At 36.2% G+C, this 20,287-nt stretch overlaps 2 protein-coding genes across 4 annotated transcripts in view; both read left to right on the forward strand.

The window, feature by feature from the left end:
• LOC306881804 (single-stranded DNA-binding protein 2-like) overlaps nucleotides 1-12,695 on the forward strand; it is an 83,334-nt gene extending 70,639 nt beyond the window's left edge. For both annotated transcript variants that reach the window (XM_079436084.1, XM_079436085.1), the window contains 12 exons: nucleotides 459-518; nucleotides 1,624-1,690; nucleotides 1,791-1,858; nucleotides 3,458-3,522; nucleotides 3,638-3,683; nucleotides 3,931-3,966; nucleotides 4,682-4,736; nucleotides 5,261-5,331; nucleotides 6,378-6,456; nucleotides 6,570-6,598; nucleotides 6,696-6,797; nucleotides 8,748-12,695. In XM_079436084.1, the coding sequence (XP_079292210.1) occupies nucleotides 459-518; nucleotides 1,624-1,690; nucleotides 1,791-1,858; nucleotides 3,458-3,522; nucleotides 3,638-3,683; nucleotides 3,931-3,966; nucleotides 4,682-4,736; nucleotides 5,261-5,331; nucleotides 6,378-6,456; nucleotides 6,570-6,598; nucleotides 6,696-6,797; nucleotides 8,748-8,777 (708 nt within the window). In that variant the 3' untranslated portion in view covers nucleotides 8,778-12,695. The remainder of the gene's footprint in view (nucleotides 1-458; nucleotides 519-1,623; nucleotides 1,691-1,790; nucleotides 1,859-3,457; nucleotides 3,523-3,637; nucleotides 3,684-3,930; nucleotides 3,967-4,681; nucleotides 4,737-5,260; nucleotides 5,332-6,377; nucleotides 6,457-6,569; nucleotides 6,599-6,695; nucleotides 6,798-8,747) is intronic.
• Nucleotides 12,696-15,014: 2,319 nt separating this feature from the next.
• LOC306880892 (cytoplasmic 60S subunit biogenesis factor ZNF622-like) lies at nucleotides 15,015-20,257 on the forward strand. 2 transcript variants are annotated; one of them, XM_079434698.1, is made up of 8 exons: nucleotides 15,015-15,119; nucleotides 16,091-16,151; nucleotides 16,886-17,446; nucleotides 18,137-18,388; nucleotides 18,467-18,629; nucleotides 19,035-19,150; nucleotides 19,363-19,506; nucleotides 19,709-20,191. In XM_079434698.1, exons 3-8 carry the CDS (start codon nucleotides 16,888-16,890, stop codon nucleotides 19,840-19,842), a joined length of 1,368 nt encoding a protein of 455 aa, XP_079290824.1. In that variant the 5' UTR covers nucleotides 15,015-15,119; nucleotides 16,091-16,151; nucleotides 16,886-16,887; the 3' UTR covers nucleotides 19,843-20,191. The 2 variants fall into 2 exon arrangements, with proteins under 2 accessions (XP_079290824.1, XP_079290823.1); XM_079434697.1 differs by lacking the exon at nucleotides 16,091-16,151 and having other exon boundaries at nucleotides 15,037-15,119; nucleotides 19,709-20,257.
• The last annotated feature ends 30 nt before the right edge of the window (nucleotides 20,258-20,287 follow it).

Genomic DNA, 20,287 nt, shown 5'->3' on the forward strand with positions numbered 1-20,287 from the left:
ACCACAGAAGTGGCATCGGGTTTCGTCTCTAGACGCGCAGCCACACGGCTCTAATGGTTTGTATGTCAAGACGAGGCACCCTCGTTTGGGTTGTTGTGGTCACTTTCCTTCCTGACCAGACTTTCACTTGAGAAGCGTCTAAGTGCAGCCACTCGAGGTCTGACTTTCCTGATGCTCTCCTGTGTGTTTGTCGAAACACCACAAGAGTGTATGTGTGTGCACGTTTAAAAGGCGGAACGGGAGCAGTCTGTGTTGACGGACAGAAGGAGAGATGTCAAATGTACATATTTGATGTCGTCTTGCGTTGGCTTCTGCTCTCCGTGCATCTGTCTGTCCATTCCATCTGCTATAGCCTGGCCTGCTGCACTCATTCATTCTGGTCTTTACAATGCTCTCGCTTTCTTCTTAAATAGGGCAACATGTTGCTAATCAAGTCTTTTTTTCTCTTCTTCTTTTAGCCTTTTATGTCTCCACGGTACCCTGGTGGACCTCGGCCATCTCTTCGCATGCCAAATCAGGTAGAGGGAACATCATCACACTGTCATGTTGAAATTGCATACAAATAGTTCTTCCATTTCTACACACTCTTAAAGGGATAGTACCCCCAAAAATGAAACTTTTGTCATCATTTACTCACCCTTGTGTTGTTCCAGACCCTGAATGAGTTTCTTTCTTCTGTTGAACATAAAAGAAGATATTGCTGGTAATCAAACAGTTAATGGTCCCCATTGACTTCTATAGTATTTCTTTCCCTGCTATGGATGTCAATGGGGATCAACGACAGTTTGGTTCTTCTAAATATCTTCTTTTGTTTTCAACATAAGAGAGAAACTTACACAGGTTTGGAACGACATTAGGATGAGTAAATGTTGACAAAAAGTTTCATTTTTGGGTGAACTATTTCTTTAAGGCTCTAAAATATTTGATTTGCTAGAAATTTACATTTCTGAGCGTTATCTAGCGTAAACTAAAACTAAAATGATGATTTCTTTTTTTTTTTTTTTTATTGAAAATAACACTGAAATGAATATAAAATATAAATGGATGAAAAGCTTAATTAAAAATGAGAAATGTTGGCAAATAATATGGCAACTAACTGAAATTTAAAAGTTGAAGTACTAAAATAGGAATAATAAAGCTAAATAGAAATAATAAAGCTGCATATATAGGGATGTGACTGACGTTCATACATGCCTATAATGCCCTAAAATGCTAATCTAAAATGATTTTATTTGCAAATCACGTGTTGTATGTGTGTAAATAGATTTTTTTTTTGCATTCTATTTACATTAATTTTATTCATTATAAATTTAAATGACTTCTGAGTGTTACATCAAAGCCAGCATGTGATATTTCTGGTCTACTAATATAAAGTCATTGTTATCAACAAAGTACTGTAGCAATACTTGATATTATCTGTAAAGATTTTCAAGGCATGTTGTGTAAAAGGTTATGGAATTTATATTTTTATACCAGTGGACTTCCACTGAAAATAAAGGACAAAATTTGTTCCTTTGCTCCAATTGTTTCCATTTGTTCCTCACCTCCATTTTAAACATGATGTATGTTTTTTATAAAACACGCCCCATTTCGCTGACCTTCCTTCATTTATGTCCTTTTCAGCCTCCTGTTGGAGTTCCAGGATCACAACCACTCCTGCCAAACAGTTTGGACCCAACCAGACCACAAGGTAGCATCTTGGCCCAACACTTCATAACTGCAGAGCCATTTACTTACTGACTGATGAATAATGGAATATATCAACTGTGTAATAATCTCATATTTTACAGGACATCCTAACATGGGCGGTCCGATGAGAATGAATCCTCCCAGGGTGATGGGTGGCATGGGCCCTCAGGTAGACACATATTCTTGCTCATTTTCAACTTGTTTATCCTCTGGTAGTCGCCCCAAGTCAGACGCCACAGGACTGAAACCCTGTTACTCCTCTTTAGTCACCTGCGCCGAAAGCAGAGTTCTCCCCGCTTCCCTATCTCTCTCTCTGTCCTTCTCGTTCTTGGCAAGAGAGGTGCCGCACAAATCGGCAGCTGGTGCAGCATCTGTTCGACAAATTGGGTAGAGCGCAGAACAAAAGCTCGGGTTATAAAGAAGCAGCCTCAGGCCTGAAAGCCTCTGTCACACTTTGCCCTCCACCCACGGGCAGCCAGACAGGTGGGCCGCCGTCTGCCTGAGCAGCACTTCGTTAGCATAGTGTCAATCGCATCCCAACCTGTTTGGTTGGATCCCCACCGCTGTGGACAACAGTGAATGAAGGGCAGGGATTCCTGCAGCGTGCAGTTGCTGCATTTTCATTTATTATTTAAAAAAAAACTAAAAATTTCCAAATTGTGAACAAAGGAATAGTTCACCCAAAAATGAACATTTTCTCATCATTTACTCACCCTCATGTCGTTCCAAACCTGTATGAGTTGCTTTCTTATGTTGAACACAAAAGAAGGTATTTTGAAGAATCAAACAGTTGTTGGTCCCCATTGACTTCCATAGTAGGAAAAGAAGTACTATGGAAGTCAATAGGAACCACCAATTGTTTGATTACCAGCATTCTTCCAAATATCTTATTTTATGTTCAACCTAAGAAAGCAACTCATACAGGTTTGGAATGATACGAGGATGAGTAAATAATGACAGAATTTTAATTTTTGGGTGAACCATCCCTTTAATAGCACAAAATAATCCCAAAACGACACATCTTTTCAATTCAATGTGCAGTTATTTATATGTTTATTTTAATACATTTATTATTATTCTATGTACACAAAAGGCCTATTTCTCGCAAATATTGTTCACAAATCTGTCTAAATCTGTGTTAGTGAGCACTTCTCCTTTGCTGAGATAATCCATCCACCTCACAGGTGTAGCATATCAAGATGCTGATTAGACAGCATGATTATTGCACAGGTGTGCCTTAGGCTGGCCACAGTAAAAGGCCACTCTAAAATGTGCAGTTTTATCACACAGCACAATGCCACAGATGTTGCAAGTTTTGAGGGAGTGTGCAATTGGCATGGTGCCTGCAAGAATGTCCAAAAACAAAAGTGTTGCGTTTATAATTTTGTTCAGTGTGTATATATATATATATATATATATATATATATATATATATATATATATATATATATATATATATATACATATATATACATATATATACATATATACTTTGTTTTAATAATTTTAATAAATATATTTGTATATAATTATTTGAAAATGTTTTGTTCGTTTTAATTTTTAAAACAATTTATTTACATTTATTTATTGTAATCCGTATATTAGTAAATAATATAATTCTTATATGCAATTATAATTTTATCTAATTAAGTTATTTATTTATTTATAAACATAGTGATAAAAGTTTATACTGGATTCCAGATTTTAATGGTTCCATTAAATACGATTGTTGAAATGTTTGTGTTTTTGTTTTCTTTGTCCATTGTAGAACTATGGTGGTATGAGGCCTCCTCCCAACTCTCTAGGTGGTCCAGGCATGCCCGGAATGAACATGTGAGTCTTTCAACATGAAAACACTCCCTTTCCCCATTTATTTAATCCTGTGTTAAACTTCCTTCTGTCTCTGTTCTGTATTTCTATCCTTTCTGGCTCTCCCTTCACCTTACAGGGGTCCTGGAGGACGTGGCCCATGGCCAAACCCGAATGCTAATTCGGTACGTTCATACATACGCTGTTGTCTGCATGCAGCTGCAGACAAAAACGTGACATGCATCATTGCTAAACTTACCTTACAAACGTACTGTGGTTGCACCATGATACAGCAAATGGTTTGAGATACCGTGGTACTTTATTATATATGAAAGATTATCATATTATTATTATTATTATTATTATTATTATTAAGTGTAGTTTAATTGTCATCCAATAAATGTATTCATATTCTTTTGTTTGGGCTGACAGATAGCATATTCCTCCTCGTCTCCAGGCAACTACGTGGTGAGTATCAAACTTTAGTATATTTTTGTAGTATATAGTAATTGTTTTAATGCATGAAAAACAGAAACCATATCCAAGCTATCTTCATAATATTTCATCAACTTGCCCTGAAACTACTTTCATTTTTGGATTTTTATTTTAGCATTATTTTAGGCTACTCTTATAGGAAATGAAGCCTTTCCAAAATGTTGGCTGTAGTTTAACACAATAATGTAGTTTTGTTAATGGATCAGAGGTTACGGTAATTTGTCAAGATGTTCTTGAGGGTGATCTTGACTTTCAATATCAACGTCCCAATCAAAAACTGGCATGTTTTAGGAGAAAAACAGTCTTTTTAAAATAAAATTGTTTATGAATGCACTTTCAAATTGACCACTGCAGAGATTTTCAACTTTTTGCCCGTCTTTAGCTCAAAGGAAAACTGCTAAATTTAGTCTTTCCTTTTTGAAACTAAAAGCATAACTAAGCAGATATTAAAGTTTCTAAATGTATTGATTTTATTTGAGCAATTACTATCCTGCTTAGTTTTGCCACCAGCATTGCCTCTCTTAGAAGTAAAATATCTGCACATTAGTCAAAGCAGCTTAATGGCTCCCCTGTGCCTAGTGTGTCTTTGTTTAAAAACTGCTCCTCTGGTAGTTCTCTGATAGTACGGCAGGTACTATTACACACTGAGAAGCTAAGCACGAGTTTGTGTGCGTGTTTCCTCCCTCAGGGTCCTCCAGGAGGAGGTGGTCCACCAGGAACTCCCATAATGCCAAGCCCAGGAGGTACAGTAGATCTGTTCTGTAACTCTCCCTTTTGCATATAATTCACACACTCGCTCTCACCTCGCCTCTATAATCGGCACAGCTGGAAACAGTTTGTGTCTCTCCAGGAAAGAAAGATGCTCAGCACTTCACAAACACCCTATTTAACACCCTCCTCCCTCCTTTCCTACCCAGCAGCCAATATCACTGCAAGGTTACCTGCATTTCCTCTGGCAGGAAAACAAAACATGTGATCAGCGCCACCCCTCCCACTTTGTTAATGTAATTCCAGTCGGCATGCTGTTTGTGATGTTGAAGTAGAGATTATTGGTGTGAGTGGTATCTCCCTCTCTCTTGCTCTCATGCTCTAAGTCGCACACAAGCCATAAATCATTAAAGAAGCACATTTATTATGGTGATTAATCTTGTCCAGCCATGTTCTGTATTGATCTAGTGTGCTGCTAAAGCATTGGTCATCCATATATGCGTGGAAGCAACTCTGGTCTCTTATTTTGGTGAAGTTGTGCTCGTCTCTTCTCTTCTAGACTCCACAAACTCCAGTGAAAATATTTACACGATGATGAACCCTATTGGACCAGGAGGAAACAGACCCAGTGTATGTATTACCCCAGTCTAGATAAGCATTTTCCAAAGCAGTTATTCTACCATTCAAAATTTGGAGTTGTTAAGATGTTTTTTGAATGATTTTAAAACATGCATTTGCTGATTTGGTGCTCAAGAAACATTTCTTTTTATTGTCAGTGGTTGGCTTATAGTTGCGATGTTTAATTTATTTCTGTGCAAACTGCAATACGATTTTTTTTTTGTTAGGATTCATTAATTAATACAAAATACCAGCATTTTATTTCAAATTTAAATCTTTTGTAACATTACATGTGCCTTTACCTTAATTTTTGATCAATTTAATGCTTTCTTGCAAAATAAAAGCATTCATCTCTTTAAAAATATTGCTGTCCTCAAACATTTGAACACTAGTGTAAATATCTCTCCACTTAATGATTTTTTGATATTGGGGATGTATTTCCAAAACCACAGCTATACTTTTTGATTCCCAAACAACACTACATTTGATTATTTTACAGCTCTTTGGAATACTTGATTCTTATTGGTCAGTTGTGGCAGTTAGCAGCCAAATATTTGTGTATCACGATGATTGCTAAACTGTAGAATTGATTGTTGTTTGATTGCCTTCATACTGTAGCTATGCTAGTTTCTCGTGTCCCTAGTCACTCCATAGTCTCTTTTTTCTTACATAATACTACAATTTGAACTCAAATCAATATTTAATGCCCAATTATTTATTTATTTATTTGCTTAAGTAGTCATGTAATAAGCTTGATAATGTACAGTCATTCAGACATTATCGCAAAATAAACCCCTTCAGTGTGATTTAAGTCCTGTCTGGATTTATTTGTAATAATAAGCGCCTGACTGTACATTACGCTTTATTTATTTCATTTATCTAAATGTTACATTATATAATTGTTTTCATAAAAATGCAGACATGCTTTTAGTGGAATCAAAGGGGACATTCTCATCCTTTTCAAATGAATGTTTATATCTCAGAAGAAGTCTTATGTTAATCAGGGCACTGAATGTGGGATGGTTGATTGAATGTGATTGTTCCTCTGTGTTTCTCAGTTCCCCATGGGTCCTGGTCCAGATGGCCCAATGGGCGGCATGGGTGGCATGGAACCCCATCATATGAACGGATCATTAGGTAAGCTTTAAGACTGCACTGTTATTCAAAATAATATCTATATCCTACCTTAAAAAAAATCTCAAAATGTGTTTAATAATAATATTAATATATACTGTATTTATTTATTTCAGGCTCTGGTGACATGGATGGGTTGCCAAAGGTAAAGAAGATTTTTTTAGATTGCGAATCAGTTTTTTTCTTTCCTGTTTTCACATCTCCACCTGAACTGTTTTTGTCAAACGTCTCTTTCACTTCAGAACTCCCCCAACAACATGGCAGGGATGAACAACCCACCGGGTACACCGCGGGATGATGGAGAAATGGGAGGAAACTTCCTCAACCCATTCCAAAGTGAAAGTGTAAGTAGATTCTGACCCAAACCCAGAGACCTGCCACTTCCCTCACCTGCCAATCATATACACTACGGTCCAAAAGTTTGGAGTCAGTCAAGATTGAAAAAAAAAAAAGTACTTTTATTTAAAGGGGTCATATGATGTTGCTAAAAAGAATATTATTTTGTGTATCTGGTGTAATGCAATGTGTTTACGCGGTTCGAGGTTCAAAAAACGCATAATTTTCCACATACTGTACATTATTATTGCTCCTCCGTGCTCCGCCTTTCTGAAACGCGTAGATTTTTACAAAGCTCATCATTCTGAGAAGCGAGGTGTGCTCTGATTGGCCATCTATCCAGTGCGTTTTGATTGGCCGAATACTTCAAGTGTGTGATGGAAATGTTACGCCTCTTACCTTGTTGTGATGCGCGACGAGACTAAAACAATAAACCCTACTATATACGAGGCATTTGTTGCATTCAGTGAGGACATAATTACTGAAATACTCATACGGTCTTTTTACGCGTAAACATAACACCATGTCTGCATTTGTGATCGTAGAAACGCCAAACAAGCACTACACGACACTGCTCAAAACTCGCGTTTGAATAGTCAGTGGCAAATTCTTTAAATATCGAAACGTACTTGCAGGCTGTGAGTCAAAAGCACCAGACTGTCCTTGCAACGTTGGAATTGTCCCACTTTATAGTGCTCACAGCCATTCATAGTGTTCACATTGTAGGCTACTCTCTCCCAGGTTCAGGAAACAGTCGTCCATAAAATGTGCTGCACACACGCGAATATTTGATTTGTACTGTTCTGGAACAGTGTTGTAAATATAACTTAACCACTGATTTTTAGTTGTGTACTCATTTGGAAGGCCAAACAAAGTACTTTCACTTTCACAATGAAACACAGCATCTCCAGGACATGGCGGCGGCAACAACAATACTACAGCAAGAATAAAAGTTACACCTCCTTTCATTGCGTATACATTTGGGCGGTGTTATGCAAATCTTCCCACATCGTGACACGTGGGGGCGTGTTTGAATGAGCCGTTTTAGGAGGCCGTGGCAGTCTTAACTTTTATAAAGAATATCTCTTTGGGTTTGAGACTTTAATCTTTGCAACTTTAGAGAGCTTATATATGCACAAACAGCTTGTAACACTCCAAAGACAAAGGAAAACATGAAATTGCATCAGATGACCCCTTTAAATTTTTTTTTTACTTTTATTCAGCAAATATATTTATCAAAAGTAACAGTAAAAAGATTGTTACAAAAATGTTTCCACAAAAATATTAAGCATTACAACAGTTTTTAACATTTAGAATAAGAAGATATGTTTTTTTTGTCCACCAAATCAGCATATTAGAATGATTTCTAAAGGATCACGTGACTCTAATCATGAAGACTGGAGTAATGGCTGCTGGAAAGTCAGATTTGCCATTACAGGAATGAGTTACATTTTAAAATACATAAAAGATACAGGTTACTTCAAATTGTTACAATATTTCAAAATATCAATATTTGTATTGTTTTTAAGATCAAATAAACAAAGCCTTGGTGATTTTAAAATCTTACCGACCCAAACCTTTTGAACATTAGTGTGCCTCCGCCCAGCACGCACTCAGAAGGCCACACCTACTGACCATGTTATTTGCAGACCAGAATATCAAATCAATTAAAAAAAGAAAAAACTGAAAAAGATTTTATAAGCTTTATTGATTCAGTCCAAGAGTGAGTGCTGGAAATGGCTTTTGTTATAAAAGACCAGCAGTTTCCTGGACAGACACTTGAGGGCTTTTATTTCCAAGTTTTCTGTCCTTTGGTTACTGCTTTGTCGACAAAATCATGCTTTTTCTTGCTGTATTTTGGGACGGTGATGACATAACCATCTTGTATTTGCTCTGTGTAGAGTTCTCATGATCTCACCTCCGCTATATATCCCCCCCTCCCCTTTGTCTCTTTCCAGTATTCACCCAACATGACGATGAGTGTGTGATTTCTTCTTGTTTTGTTTTATTTGGGGTTTTCTTTTTCGTTTCGTTTTCAAACCCCCCTCCGACCGCCCCGTTCCTTTTTTAACCCCTCCCCTCTTCACGTCGATCAACCCCCTGGCACCCTCTGCCCACGGAACTCTGGCTTTTTCTGCACAGCCTTCTGGGATGCCCCACAAGCAGAGGACTCACATGAAAGTGGCCCATCCCAGCTTGTGCAAAATGACCACCGGCAACAGGAAACAGTCCCAGAGCCACAGGAAGAGCTTGTTGACTGAATCTCCCTGCCTTCCGGACTTCCTCTCTGGTTCAGGACACTAACAGGGCTGAACACACACAGGAAGGCAGGTGTGTGTTTGAGCAGACACACGCTTCACCGGGCTGCTCACTTTATGATCTTTATGAACTCACTCCACTTTTTTGATTCGTTTTTTTAATCTTGAATGGATGCAGTCGTTTTTACAGTGGAAATTATCTGCACCTTTTTCCTCCATTATATTGTGTAAATGCAAGAGGAAACTCATCACGATGGGTTCGGCAATGAACGTTTTCATTATTCTGTGTATGTATTGTATTATTATCAATTGTTGATTTTATTTTTATTAATATTGTAATGATGGTTACTGATTAGGTTTGAATCTTTTTCTGAAAGGGGCACATTGTATGTAAACCACAAATTCGACAGAAAAAAAGCACACATCCATAATGCACAATAACAGTGTCATGACTTTTGCAGGAAGTCTACACTACGTTTTGTGTTTGCTGTGAAATCTTACCTCCCGCAGATTAAAAAGGTAGCCGTACCTTTTCTTCTATGTCTCTAGTATACATCTATATACAGGAAATGTAGTTTCATTGTCCCTGTTGAGTGGACGTCTGAGGCGCGAGGCCCAAACCAGCAGCGACTTTAACCTCCTCAGACCAGCCTGTGCATCCAACAACACGTTTTGGAGTCTCAATCTATCTGTAGAGAGGAAGTGATGTCATACCAGAGCCGGAAACATGCGGTTATACAACTAACTAGTGCTAAACTTGACAGATGTCTGCTCACCGTGATTCACAACTTATTTATTTGTTGTTTTTGTTCATGAATTGATTTATCGTGCACACGTCTCGCATGCGACCCATCAGGACATATTGTACACATGTAAATATGCCAGTCTTAGATACCTCTTGAAGATTTGTTTCATTCTGTCCCTCCCCAGAGACCCACATGCTTTCCTTCTGCATGAATCTGAACAGGGTGTCTCTAGTCACATGACATAACAAATGAGGATCCTCATTATTTGGCTCGGTGCTCATCATACTGGAGATTTTTTGGGGTGTGCTAATAGAGCCCTCCTCAAACACATTTTGTTAAGTATGCGTTCTGTTTTATGTCTAATCATCTTCAAAAACGTGAGATGTCAGCCACGTCCAGGGCTTATTTTTCTGAGCTTATTAGATGAGGGGATAGTAATAGGATGTCCAGGGACTACTGAATGAGGGATACATGGACTAAATGTGCTCACAGCCTGTGTGTTTCATAATATTAACATGCATTTTTGTCTTTTGCGTTTGCTTTTTCTGTCTGTCTTTTAAAGGGATAGTCCATCCAAAAAGGAAAATTTTGTCATTTACTTGAGCCGTTCCAAAACTGTGACTTTCTAACTAAAGAGTTCAGATTGCCATTGACTTATATTGTGATTTTTGTCTATACAATGAGAACTTTTTGGTTACCAACATTCTTCAAAATATTCTTAAAGAAGATCTTCAGTCTATTTTGTTAAAGAAGATATTTTGAAGAACATTGGTAACCAAACATATTTTGGTTTGAAGATATTTTGAAGAACATTGTTTTGGTTCCCATTGACTTCAATTGTAATTTTTGGCCATACAGTGTAAGTCAATGGGGATGGAAACTGTTTGGATACCAATTCTTCAAAATATTCTTAAAGAAGATGTTTTAATTTAACTTGTTACAGAAGAATTTTGAAGAACGTTAGTATATAAACCATTTTGGTTCCATTGATTTCAAATGTCATTTTTGGCCATATAGTCTAAGTCAATGGGAACGGAAACTGTTTGGTTACCAATTCTTCAAAATATTCTTAAAGAAGATGTTTTGATCTGTCTTGATACAGAAGATATGTTTGAAGAATGTTACTAACTAAGAATGTAACTAAACTGTTTCAGTCCCTATAAGTTTTGTTCATGAAGTCAATGGGAAGTGACACTTGGAAGAACAATGTTGATAACTAAACTGTTTCAGTCTCCAATGACTTCAGTTTATTTTATTTATTTATTTTTTTCATACAATGGAAGTGAATAGGAACTGAAATTGGTTGGTTAATAACATTTTTCAAAACATCTTTTTGAAGTTCATTTCAATCTGTCTTTTCAATCCATTCTTTTGACGAATGTTGATAACTAAAAAGTTTCGGTCTGTATTGACTTCGAAATTTTTGACCATGAAATGGAAGTCAGTGGGAACCAAAACTATTTGGTTACCAACATTCTTCTAAGTATCTTCTTCTGTTAACTGCTGAAAGTCACATAGGTTTGGAATGACGTGAGGGTGAGTGCTTTTTGGGTGGTCTTATCTCTTAAACCAAAATGTGTTGGAAGTATAGGGCTCTCAGTGAAATGGTTATTAGGGATCAGAAGGAACCGGTAAATATCAGAGCTAAATGCTAAAATCCTCCTGCTGATTACATACACACATTAATCACACAGCACCTGTTTTTAAGTTCTCCACAGCTTGATGACACGATGTACACAGAGAAACACACATTTATACAGCGTCTATCTTATTTTATTACTTTGTTTGTAAATACTGTAAAATGCATTTTGATATCATTGACATGTTTTGATATTTCAGTCACTACCAATGAATACTGAGATCTTGGGGGTAAAAAAAAAAAAAGTAAAGGAAGAACCCATGTTTTTGTTAAGGAGTCACCATTCTCTGTCTTTGACTCTGTACAGATGTACTAAATCATGCAAATGTAAAGTACTCTACTTAGTAAACGACGTCTGTTTTAGGAGAACAGGAAAGTAAGGGGTGTTTGAAGCGGTACCGTTCGCTACACTCACCGGAGGGACGTATGTGGAGGGCGAAAGCTTCACGATGCATCCGTTCTCTCTCGGACGTGTCCTCACTTTGCACTTTCCAGACAGCAGCCCACCTTTTAACACATTGCCTATGTGGACATACATGAACACAGGACTTGTCTCTTTATGTGCAAAAGGGACCACACATTGCAAACTTTACTATGAAGGATTTTTATCTATTTAAATACAAAACAAAAACGGTTTAAAAACTTGTTCGGAGTAGGGATTTTAAAAAAAGATAATAAATTAAGGGAAGTGTCCTTCCTGTTCTCTTGAGATAGTGTTTTATAGGTTGCAGTTTCTTCTCCTCTGTATGTAAACCACTCACGTCGTTGGCCATCTCTGTAATTCTATTGTGACGCTGTACGATACTGTAACATTAGCGAGGAGACGAGTTGCGGAGAGGCTTCAGATGTGGGAAAGAAAAATAAAACCTTCACTGTTCTTTCTGGCAAATGAAAAGCAGTATTGAGTATAAAGCAGTCTGTCTCCTGGGTTTGCTTTGTATTTCATGTTTAGCGTAGTTCGGATCCTTGTCTTAGGGACTCTTTCTGTCTTGTGTAGTAAATTAAGATGTTCTTTGTATGTTTCTTTATATTGTAAAGTTTCTTTTAGATTTAAAAGTTGCTTATTAAAAAAGGACTGAAAAAGTGTTTCAATAATGTATTTTTTTCTCTCTTTGGTTTCTTTTTTCATGGAGTTGTTGCTTATTTTTTTGCTTGTCTCTTCGTTGTAGATACAAATTTAAGACTAATAAAATAACATAACCCCTTTTACCAAGACGTTCTGCTCTCCCAGCTCTTAATTTATTATTAAAACTGTTTATTTTGAACTGTGTGTGTTCTTTTTATGCGTCCTGTTCACTTCACCTGCTTTTGTAAACTACCATTTTTAAGATTTTTCCTTTTTTTTTATGCTCACATTTCACTGATTTTTATTAAATTCATTAAAACATTTATATTGTGAAGTATTATTAAAATAACTAATAGCTATATAATTTAATGTATTTCTAAAAAGTAATTTATTCCTATGATGGCAAAGTTTTCAGCAGCATTACTGCAGTATTCAGTGTCACATGATCCTTCAGAAATTACCTAATTTTATTGCTCAAGAAATATTTCATATTGTTATCAATGTTGAAAACAGTTGTGCTGGTTAATATTTTTGTGGAAATATAGATTTTTGTCATGATCATTTGATGAATAGTAGAACATTTGTTTGATAAAGATAAATGTAAATGTCTTTTCTGTCAGTTTTGATCAATTTAATGCATCCTTGCTGAATTAAAGAATTCAAGTATTTTAAAAACAAACAAATAAATAAAAATACCCCAACCTTTTGAACAGTTCTGTACATCTGCAGTACATGCTCATCTCACACTGATTATAACCATTTTTAAACAGTTATATATTTTTTTTTTCCAGATTTCAATTTGCATTTTATAACATTTTACTATTGAAAAGGTCAGTAAATTAATTAATTCAAACTTTAACATTGTTAAAAATGTAATTAAAAATAAATGCTCTTTTGCTTCTATTCATGGTTTCTACAAAAATATTACACGGCAAAGCCATTTTCAACAATAAAAATAAATGTTTCTTGAGCAGTAAATCAGCTTTGCATCACATGAATACATTTTCAAATAAAGTTATTTGAAATTATAAAATTTTTTCAATATTACATTTTGATCAAATAAATGCAGTAAAAGAGTCAAATAAACTTTTTAAAAACCATTTTAGAAATCATAATTATTCAAAGCTTTTGTGTATGTTATGTTTTTGATTCTTGTGCGTTCATGGCTAACATTGTGATGGTGTGCATGTTCTGTGGATATTTAACCGGCTGTGCTGGTGAGGTCTCCTCTGTCAGAGGTTTCTAGTTTCATCCTCTCTCTTGTCCCCTGAGAACTCAGTGTACGGCACCAACATCAATCTCTCTGGCAGGAAGTGTGGCTGGAGAGGAGGGTACAGCCGTTATAAATCGCCACTGCTTTTCTCCTAGGGAAGAGTGTGAATATTAATTAATGTGGTGAAACAGTGACCCTTGGGCTGCAATTAATTTCAATTGAGGGGTGCCAGCGAGAACTCATACAAACAGCATTAATGCTATTAAGTCTCCAAGGTTGTGATGTCCCTGAGGTATAGAAATATTCCAACTGCCAGATTATACATGACTCTCGTGATGAAAAAGAAAGTGCTGATTGAAATGTCCCCTTCACACAGATTTACCAGTGTCTGGCGTATACTGTGAAACACTGCAATGGCTCACAATTCATTATTAAAAAGCGCTTTGAATTCATTCAAAGTCCATGAGCTCTGAATCATGTTTAAAGTGGACTACACAAGAGCAAAATATTTGTTCACAACAATTTTACAGAAATGTTCATTATCTCCTAAACATTTTGTGATGTAGGGGAGAATAAAAGCTTCATCCTTCAGTTTGAAAGAGGCCGTGACACTTCGCACTCTTAACTAAAAAATAACATTATTTCAAACAGTATAGAGTATTACAGTTTTTTTTTATTCATATGACTTACCCACATTAATTAAATACATGTAGCATTGATATTATGGACCATGTCTTTCGTCTTTTTATTGCATATCTTTGGTGGCATTGGCTCGTTTATAGGAAATGGTGCTATTAGTGACTGAAATTTAAGATTTTTTTCCCCAAATTTAATTATATTTGGTTGAAGCCTAATTTATTACCGGGGGGTTTACCAATTTTAAAGGACCACAAAAACGGATAAATAGAACGATAAAACGATAGATAGATAGAACGATAGATAGATAGATAGATAGATAGATAGATAGATAGATAGATAGATAGATAGATAGATAGATAGATAGATAGATAGATAGATAGATAGATAGATAGATAGATAGATAGATAGATAGATAAAGTCATTAAGCATTTCATTAAAAATATAGCCTACATAGGCCTAGTGAAAACATACTATTGCAATTTTGATGAAGTACAAATTAGGTCAGTTTCACGTGGTTTATTCTAAGTAACCTTTCTGAGATGCCCTGATATTACAATTTTTAGCGAAACAGAAAACCGTCTAATAAAAGAGTTTGAACATTTACACGAAAGATGGTTTTCCCCAGAAGACGTGGTTTATCCTCCATACCGCAGGGCGGCGCAGTGTCCGCGAGCGTACTTGTGTTCGGGGTCAAAGGTTGTTTTCTCATCCTCGTGTTGTCAGTGCTGTGACGCTGTGAACTTCTACTAGAAAGGATCAAATAAACCAGGTAAGAGCACACTTTCTCATATATGAAAATGAATTATATTGAAGTAATTTTATAGAGATTTACCACATATTATTCTTTTTATGGGTAACTTATACGCAAATATTACGTTATTTAATGGTTTGGTAACACTGTTATGTTGCTATAAAGTACACATGGCTACACGGCAATTGTTTAAAACATCATGCTTTTATCTCTCATATAAGTGTGCGATGTCCGATGTTTATTTAAATAAATCTATCTCATTTAATGTCGAAGACACCGGAGATGTTGTGCATCATTATAACATAACATACAGTAAATACAGATTTTGAGTCAAACAATACAAGTGTACAAATGTTTATTTGCTGTATAAGAGGTTTGGTATAGTTAGTTCAAGGCTGTGTTGAATTACAATTGTGTAAAATATTAAGCATTTTATCTTGTATTTTTGCTGTAGATGTTAGTTGAACAACTATAGCAAAACTAAAGCTTTTCTGTGTTGTTATTTCACTGTTTAATGATTACATAATTTTGGACAAACAATATTTCGATATATCTTTTTTGACGTTTCCATGTACAAAATAACTTCTTATCAGAGTTCAGTATAGACACTCCCACTCAAACACACACAATAATGCAGACAAACCAATGAACTGGTGTGAATGTAACAGAGCAACATTTTTGCAAATTAATACAATATTGCACCAACAAACTCTAAACTTTCACAACAGTAGCCTTGATGTCTAAATATGTATCCAAATGCAGAAATAATTAATTACGAAAAAAAGATTCTGTTCAATCTTGTATATATGTTTATACAGGCATTATTGTCACTACAACAAAACCAGTCATAAGTTCAAGTTTATTTGTATAGCGCTTTTTACGATACAAATCGTTGCAAAGCAGCTCTACAGGAAATGAAGTTTCCACAATATATTTATATATTGGCATCCTGTGAGGTCCTCTGAGGGGTTGGCATCATCTTTTCTCAGGTGTTCGGTCATCTCAGATCATTTAAGGGTTGGATCCAGACTGAAGCTTCTGTAATTCCTAGTAAGGGTAATTTTATTTTCTTTTTAAATTGAAAGATTTATCAAATCTGAATAAATAGTCTTTCCAATCGATATATGGTTTGTTAGGATAGAACAATATTTGGCCGAGATACAGCTACTTGAAAGTCTGGAATCTGAGGGTTCAAAAAAATCTAAATATTGAGAATATCGCCTTTTAAAGTTGTCCAAATGAAGTTCTTAGCAATTTATATTACTAATCAAAAATCAAGTTTTGATATAGTTACGGTAGAGAATTTACAAAATATATTCACGGAACCTGATCTTTACTTAATATCCTAATGATTTTTGGCATAAAAGAAAAATCAATCATTTTGACCCATACAATTTATTGTTGGGTATTGCTACAAATATACCCATGCTACTTAAGACTGGTTTTGTGGTCGAGGGTCATATTTTATCATTTTTATTACTAATCTGCCCCCAATCATTTGATTTTAAATGCATTCGCTCCATTTTAACTTAAATATTGCATAAATTGAAAAATAATATAACATTTGCTTTCTCTAATATTTTTTTATAGAAATGAACAGTGCTTAATTTAAGAGGATCATGAAATAAACAAATAGAAAATATTCAATTAAAAATATTATTAAACTAACATCTAATACATTAAATTAACTAAAATTAGGTTTTTAACTGTCAGAATCTCAAATGTGACCTAAATTTAAAAATCCCTAAGGATTTGATTCATAATCACTGTATATTTTTCTGCAGTCATGTCGTACACGTGCATCAGCTGCCGTGTGCAGTTCACTGATGGGGAGGTCCAGCGGGCACATTATAAAACAGACTGGCACCGCTACAATCTGAAGAGAAAGGTTGCAGACATGCCTCCGGTCACTGCAGAAAACTTCCAGGAGCGAGTGCTGGCACAGCGGGCAGAGGCCGAGCAGCAGAGTCAGAGCGGCGGACACGGCTCGGCCTACTGCGCCACCTGCAACAAAAAATTCTCCACTGACAATGCTTACAACAATCACATCCAATCCAATAAGCACCAGCAGGCTGAAAGGAAAGCCTTGGCCACCGCCCAGGAGACTGTCCAGCGAATGAATGAGAAGAATCTAGAGAAAGGGGCGGAGCTAGATAAAGACGCACAGAACGAAGCGCTTCAGAAAGCACTCAGGGATCAGCAGAGACACACCCCCTCTAAAGCCACACCCACAGAGAAACGGGTCAGAACACGGCCGGACAAACCGCCTCGGCTGCAGTGGTTCGAGCAGCAGGCCAAGAAGATCGCAGCGGAGGAGGGGGAAGAAGAAGAGGAAGAGGAGGAGGGTAAGAATGGTTTACAATAAAATACAATTTTAATTCCAGTTTTTGAATTTAAAATGACTGTTTTGGCGTGATTGTGTTTACATTCAACATTGCTAAAGCATTATGACAGGAAAAGGAAAATATACAATAAAAGTAACAAATATCAGCAATTTATTAAAGTAAGGTGCTAGGTAATTAATAAAATTAAGATTAAAAAATAATTAAAAGTACAATATAAATCATACCAAAACACATTTTTCTGATGATAAATACAATAAAATACACAGAATAAAATGCAAAAAAATCACTGTTACCTTGCAGCTGTCGCTTTTGGCTTGCTCAGTTTAAAAGACAGTTAATATTTAGTATTATTTATTTAAATATGCTGACACTTTTAAATGAGAACAAAGTTTGAACTGAACTGAGCTGGATGATGACACTGTTGTCTTTTGTGGTGTTAAATTAACTTACAGTTGACAGTTATTGAACTGAATTGAATCAACATAGAACTGATTCTGTTGAGCTGGTTTACAGCTGAAAGTCAATTAGTTTCATAATTGTTTAATTTTACATGCACACTGCAATTTTCATGTTTAATAATATGAAGTTGCTTTGAAACAGTCTGTGTTGTAGAAAGTTCCATATAAATAATTCTGACTTGACTGATTTGCTTTGAAACCGCTAATTAAGAATCTCGGTTTTTCTTTGAAGAATGGGAGGATGTTGATGAGGATATGTACGGTGATGATGATGATGAAGAAGAGGAGGAGGAGGAGATGGAGGAGGACTCCACATCTGGGGCAGCTCCGGCGCCCGGGGTCATCCCAGTGACAGACTGTCTGTTCTGCGGACATCATTCACACTCACTCACCCGAAACATGACGCACATGACCAAAACACACAGCTTCTTCCTCCCTGATATTGAGTATCTGGTGGACCTGAGAGGGTTTATTTCATACCTAGGTAAGCCAGAGAGAGATCTGAAGTTGTCTTTCAAAATATTAATTATGAATTTGCATTAATCAGTGTGTTTCTCTGTAGGAGAGAAGGTTGGTGTTGGTAAGGTGTGCTTATGGTGTAACGAAAAAGGGAAGTCATTCTACACTACAGAAGCAATTCAGGCACACATGACCGACAAGAGTCACTGCAAACTGTTCACAGACGGAGACGCCGCACTTGAGTTTGCAGACTTCTATGACTTCAGGTACACATTTGTTCAAATATTTTGAGGTGTTTCGTTGGATTGTTATTTTATATCACATGATTTGTAATTAAATAAAAAATGACTGAGCAATGCTTGTGCATCTTGCGTAATATTAAGTTGCATTAACCCTAGGTACTAATTTTAACAAACTTCTATGACTTGAAGTACTGATAAATTAACATTAACGTACATTATTATATGAATCAGTAATGCAACAAATTCTTATTTTTTTTGTTTGTTTTCCGATTTAAAATAGATTTCTTGTGAAATTTTTTGTTGTAACGTTTAGATAGAAAAAGTGTTCACCATCACTGAGGTTCTGGGCTTAAACATCATCAGCAGTAATATTTCAAATAAAAGGTATTTTAAATGTGAGCAATAATCATTGTCTCTCTAAACATACAGGACCAGTTATCCTGATGCTAAAGATGGAGATGATGTGGAGATGAAAGATGGTGAACTGCCTGATGAAAAGACTGTAGTGTTTGATGATGAGACGCTGGAGCTGACTTTGCCTTCAGGTACTGACGAACAGCTGTATTTACAACACATTTCTGTATAACTGTTATGTTATGACATTTAATTATGACATTGGCTTGATGTTTAGATGAAATATTAAGCATGCCAGGAAATATTTCCTTTTGAAGAATAATTACACCTAACTGATTCCATCAGGCTTTTACTCTTGAAAGTGATTTTCTCCTGCAAACTTGGTTTTTGGTGTTTGTTACAGGTGCAAAGATTGGCCATCGCTCCCTAATGAGGTACTATAAGCAGAGGTTTGGTGTTCAGAGGGCATTGGTTCCAGCTCATAACCAGAAGGCTGTTGGTCGAGTCCTTAAACAGTACAAAGCACTTGGATGGGCAGGAGACTTTGGTAAGTTAGGTTTGCAAAGTCAGGACTGTCAAGAGGAGCCCAGTAAATATTTTAGTGATGGTCCAGGCAAGGATTTATCCAGCATTTGGTTTTGTTTATGAGGAAGATCGTGTGGCCCTTCCTTTCCTTCCTTATCTTTGTCTGATGATAGTTAACTTTATTTCTGCACCATTGATTGTTTAAACCGTGTCTTTTCTTGCAGGTAAAGGCTTTGTGAGCCAGCAGCAGAAGGACATGCAGTATGTGCGGAGGATGAAGTCCAAGTGGATGCTGAAGATGGGCATGAGCAATAACACCACCAAACAGACCCATTTCAGAGCTCAAGTCATGTTCTAAACTAATTAGTAGCATCAGTAGATATTCAGCTTTTCAGAGTTATTTACAGTAGTCTGAAAGTATAGTCTGTGTGTTGATTCAGCTGAGATGTGAAGTGCTGTTAATGTCATACATGAAGGTGGAACTTCATTCATGAATCTATAAGGCAACATTATGCTTTAGATATCCAAATGATGTGATTTTCCTGCATCAACATGAGATTGCTACATTAGGGTTTGAAAATTGTTCATAACAACCTTTATTAGCATTTACCATTTTAATACTCCTTGTAAAAGACAAAAAATATAAAAACCTACTTCAGATTTATAATACTGTATAAATTATCAATAAAATAAGCAATGCCTGACTCGATGTTTGGTGTGTTTTTTTCTTTTTCAGAAAATAAAGATTAAAATGTGACCCTCTCTGTGAAATCCAGGCTAAAGTCTCAAAATCTAAGATAACA

Source organism: Barbus barbus, assembly GCF_936440315.1.
Source record: "Barbus barbus genome assembly, chromosome: 15".
Taxonomy (NCBI): Eukaryota; Metazoa; Chordata; class Actinopteri; order Cypriniformes; family Cyprinidae; genus Barbus; species Barbus barbus.

Coding starts and splice junctions, on each gene's coding strand:
- LOC306880892 (XM_079434698.1), top strand. CDS start 16,888: ATGTCGTACACGTGCATCAGCTGCCGTGTGCAGTTCACTGATGGGGAG. Junction 18,630..19,034: donor GCAGACTTCTATGACTTCAG/GTACACATTTGT, acceptor CTAAACATACAG/GACCAGTTATCCTGATGCTA. Junction 19,151..19,362: donor GGAGCTGACTTTGCCTTCAG/GTACTGACGAAC, acceptor TGTTTGTTACAG/GTGCAAAGATTGGCCATCGC.